This window comes from Sinocyclocheilus grahami, unplaced genomic scaffold (assembly GCF_001515645.1).
Source record: "Sinocyclocheilus grahami isolate Dianchi unplaced genomic scaffold, SAMN03320097.WGS_v1.1 scaffold1085.1, whole genome shotgun sequence".
Lineage (NCBI taxonomy): Eukaryota > Metazoa > Chordata > Actinopteri > Cypriniformes > Cyprinidae > Sinocyclocheilus > Sinocyclocheilus grahami.
The window spans coordinates 353,582-358,403 of NW_015506264.1; the positions used below are offsets into that span (position 1 = coordinate 353,582).

Here is a 4,822-nt window from a genome sequence, read left to right on the forward strand (position 1 = left end):
GTTTTTGTAACTTTTAAACATTGTTATAATCATGACAAGAAAACTAGACTTTTTGAGTTTTTAGAAACATTCCCACAATGCTTTTATAACCTAAACTTGTTTCCTGGGAATAAAAATATCATGAAAACAAATTATAGCATCCTGTTTATATTTCAATAACAAACTGGAGTAGAAACAATTACATCATTAAAAGTTATAATACATTTTTAATATAAAAACTACCTTATGTGCAATTTACATATTTGTTTACAAATCATTTTAATATAGTAATAATGACAGGGCTTATTGTATAGTTTACAGCATTAATTGAACTGAAAAACTGTACGTACGTACTGTACGTGACTGCCATTATATCCAAATGAATCGATGTTAAATCGAATTGAATCGCAAGCTTGTGAATCGAAATCGAATCAAATCCCCAGCCCTAATATCACCTGTTAAACCGTCTTTAGGTGAAGAGACAGACGGACATCATTATGGTTTGCAAGCAACACAATATGTACTCCACGCTTGTGTTCTTGACCTTCTCTTCAGCTTGTTACTGACATTTTATTCGTTAGTTCAACACAATCAATTCACTGCAGCTCCATTAGCATTCCTTCTGTGTCTCTGAGTCCCCTTGAGCTGCTGGAGCTGAAAACGGCCCTGACACGAGCCTTACTGTCATTACAGAAATATGGACGATCATCAGTCACACACGCAGAAGCACATGTACATTATACGTGACCCTGGAGCACAACATCAGTCGTAAGGGTCAATTTTGTGAAATTGAGATTTGTGCATCATCTGAAAGCTGAATAAATAAGCTTTGCATTGATGTATGGTTTGTTAGGATCGGACAATATTTGAAAATCTGGAATCTGAGGGTGCAAAAAAATCTAAATATTGAGAAAATCATCTTTAAAGTTGTTCAAATGAAGTTCTTAGCAATGCATATTACTAATCAAACATTAAGTTTTGATATATTTACGGTAGGAGATTTACTAAATATCTTCATGGAACATAATCTTAATATCCTAATGATTTTTGTATAGTGTACAGAAAATACAATAACATACTATGCAGTGTAAAGTATGTATATGCTTACATGCATATAGCTCTAAATGCATATAGTATACATGTGCATATCGATATATGCATACAAATTGATATGCATATACATAATATACAGAACTTTCTATAAAGTATGTAAATGTATATGCATGCATATAAATGTAAATGCACATATATACAGTACAAATTAATATGCATCTTTACAATATTTGAAAATCTGGAATCTGAGGGTGCAAAAACATCTAAATATTGAGAAAATCATCTTTAAAGTTGTTCGAATGAAGTTCTTAGCAATGCATATTACTAATCAAACATTAAGTTTTGATATATTTACGGTAGGAGATTTACAAAATATCTTCATGGAACATGATCTTTACTTAATATCCTAATGATTTTTGTATAGTGTACAGAAAATACAATAACATACTATGCAGTGTAAAGTATGTATATGCTTTTGTATTTCATATACATGTGCATATCGATATATGCATACAAATTGATATGCATATACATAATATACAGAACTTTCTATAAAGTATGTAAATGTATATGCATGCATATAAATGTAAATGCACATATATACAGTACAAATTAATATGCATCTTTACTTAATATCCTAATGATTTTTGGCATAAAAGAGAAATCTATAATTGTGACCCATACAATGTATTGTTGGCTATTGCTACAAATATCCCCCAGCGACTCAACACTGCTTTTGTGCTCCAGGTGTGTTATAAAGCCTGACTCACGCTGAGCGTCACTGTTCTCCTCACAAATCTTCTTCACTGCAGCCTGACCTTCCGTTTTATTATGCAAGGCTGAAATTGGGGAAAAAATGCTTGATTGGCTACAATTTTTTTTTATGCATCAAAAATGCAAACAGCATTCTCATTAATTGTTCAATATTTGTGCATTTTGTGATTTTTAGTTCACTTGACTGATGAATAGCAGTAGACAGAAAATCCCCACAGTCCGTACAGATAGTATACACTACATGCATTGTATAGTAAGCATAGCATGCAAATATATTTTTTATATAGTATCTAAATTTACATGCAATTAAATTGGATGCATATATCCAGCATTATTATTATTTCAGGTACTTGCCAAAGCAACATTTAATTTTCGTTTTGTTTAACTTGATGTACTAGAATAACTAAAACTAAAACTGAAATGAAAAATGACTAAAAACTACAAGGACATAAAAAAAAAACTACTAAAAATAAAAAATAAAATAAAATAAAATTTTAACTAAAATTAAAATGAAACTGAAAATAATCTAAAATATTAATAAACTATAATAATATCTCAATGATGCATTTATATATATATATATATATCTGCTATTTATATTTATAATTTTTCTTTCTTTGTATTTATGTATCTGTTATTTATATTATTATTTTTATTTGATTATTATTATGTATTATTTATGCATTATTGGTAGATACAATAGCCACTGGAAGAAAAAACTATTCAGTCCTGGTTTATTTTACTATCAATTATTTATATTAAATTGTTTTTTATTTTTATATTTTCTGTTTTCATTAATTAATAAAATAAATGAATCTTTTTTTTAAATATATTTTCACAGTTTATTTTATTTTAATTATTAAAATTAAAATTATTTTATTAATATTATTTATTTTTATTTTTATTATTAACAACTCTGTTTCTGTCGACCACAAATTGAACCCTTTGCATGCTGAACATTTCATACAACATAAAAAAGCTGTAAATAAATCAATTGCATGTTAAATCACAGTTGTGTGCTTATCTGCATTTTACAGCAGCATCAAACGCAGCTTATATATTCAGAATTTCATAACTGTCTGTTTTATAATCTTCCACATATCGATATCATGGCTACAACACAGAAAGTTCACTATCAGAGTCTCAGTAAGAGTAGCTGGTAATTAAGAACGCAGCCCAAAGGCAGTAATTTGCCAGGCAATATTTCTGGCTTCTGGGAATTAAAAGTATAACCTAATTATCTGCTCCTATTAACTGTGCTGAAGCCGAGGGAGCGCAACCAGACACGGCACCCAAAAGCACTGCACTTTGATTTTAAGAGCTCATAAAACTGCATGCTTCAAAACCAAAATCTACAAATTAGAGAATAAATTTGCCAAAATTCATGTTTTTTGTTGCATAATTTGAAATAATGCAATGACTGCATGACTAAATTTGCATGCATATATCTTTCTGCACATGCATTAAATATGTAAGCATCCAAAATTTCCCACAGTCTGTTATTTTTTAATTTTGTAGTACATTTTTTAAAGTTAAATATATTATATTAACTGAGATGCTATTATAATATCTTGATGGTGCTAAAATAACACTGCATATATCTTTATGGAGATGCATCAAATATATATAAATATATATATATATATATATATATACACATCCAATATTTCCCACAGTCTGTTTCTAAAATTTTGCAGTTTCATCTTAAATACTGTGCAAAATAAGTATTATTTATGCATTATTGGTAGATATCGGTCTCTGAATTGGCCACTGAAAAACCCACAACTATTATATTTTTAAATAATATTTTGAATTAGTTTTTATTTTTATACTTTGTTTTAATATTTTAATTTCAGTTAAAGTTTTATTAGTTTTGTTGCACATTTTTGCAATTTTTATTAGTTGTTTTTGTTTTTAATATGCCTATTAATTTTTACTTTTAGGTTCAGTTCAGTTATTTTAGTACATCAAGATAAACTAAATGAACATTTTAAAAGTTTAATCAAATAGAATATTATCAATATAAAAATAAAATGGTATTTTATCAATAAAATAAGTTTATTTTAATTTAAGTTTAAATAAGTTTATTTTTAATTCTATATATTTAAATTTATTTCGTTTAATTTATTATGTTTATTTTAAGTAACTTTAGTAGTTTCAGTTGACTATAATAACCCTGTTTTTTGGTATATTTGCGCTATGCCACAAATATAAAAATTTTTCTGGATATTCAATGATAAATGCTAAGTTTAGTGTTTCTTGAATTGTACCACCATTTATTACATGCATAAATCAAAGCCAGACTCAAATGCCACACTCAGACGTCTGAAAGGCCCCACAATCTTATTGTAACCTCCTAATAACATTTCCTGAGGCTTAATGAGACGATGCAAACTCTTGTCATTTCTGCAGACCGGAGGCTCAAAGCTCAGTGCCTGTGGATTGTATCACGATAACTGATGTACGACTGGACTTTACCGATTATGACATGAACTCCCAGATCCATCTGATTATCTCATAGCCCAGTCCTCGTCAGTATCGCAACCCTTGCGCAAAACTGTGAAATAAAAAAACAAATAAATGAGCAGTATTGCCTGTCATTCAGATATGCAGCATCTAAAAACTAAAACAGACATATATCGGTACGTTTAATTTTTGTTTTTTGAGAAAAATGTGGCTTAAAGGTATAGTTCACCCAGAAATGAAAATGTGATGTTTATCTGCTTACCCCCAGGGCATCCAAGATGTAGGTGACTTTGTTTCTTCAGTAGAACACAAACGAAGATTTTTAACTCAAACCGTTGCAGTCTGTCAGTCATATAATGTAAGTGGATGGGAATCACGGCTTTGAGAGTCAAAAAAACATACACAAACAAAACCAAATTAAACCCTGCTGCTCGTGACGATACATTGATGTGAAAAGACACGAAACGATCGGTCCGTGCAAGAAACTGAACAGTATTTATGTCCATTTGAGAGATAGGTGGCAGTAATGCACTTATAAGTCTGCGATCTG

At 29.5% G+C, this 4,822-nt stretch overlaps 1 protein-coding gene across 1 annotated transcript in view; it reads right to left on the reverse strand.

The window, feature by feature from the left end:
* Positions 1–4,341, reverse strand: part of LOC107566574 (dehydrogenase/reductase SDR family member on chromosome X) — a 24,610-nt gene extending 20,269 nt beyond the window's left edge. The window contains exons 1-2 of the mRNA XM_016252050.1: positions 4,285–4,341; positions 1,803–1,871 (exon numbers count right to left, since the gene is read on the reverse strand). Of these exons, the coding sequence (XP_016107536.1) occupies positions 1,803–1,871; positions 4,285–4,312 (97 nt within the window). The 5' untranslated portion in view covers positions 4,313–4,341. The remainder of the gene's footprint in view (positions 1–1,802; positions 1,872–4,284) is intronic.
* Between the last annotated feature and the right edge of the window lie 481 nt (positions 4,342–4,822).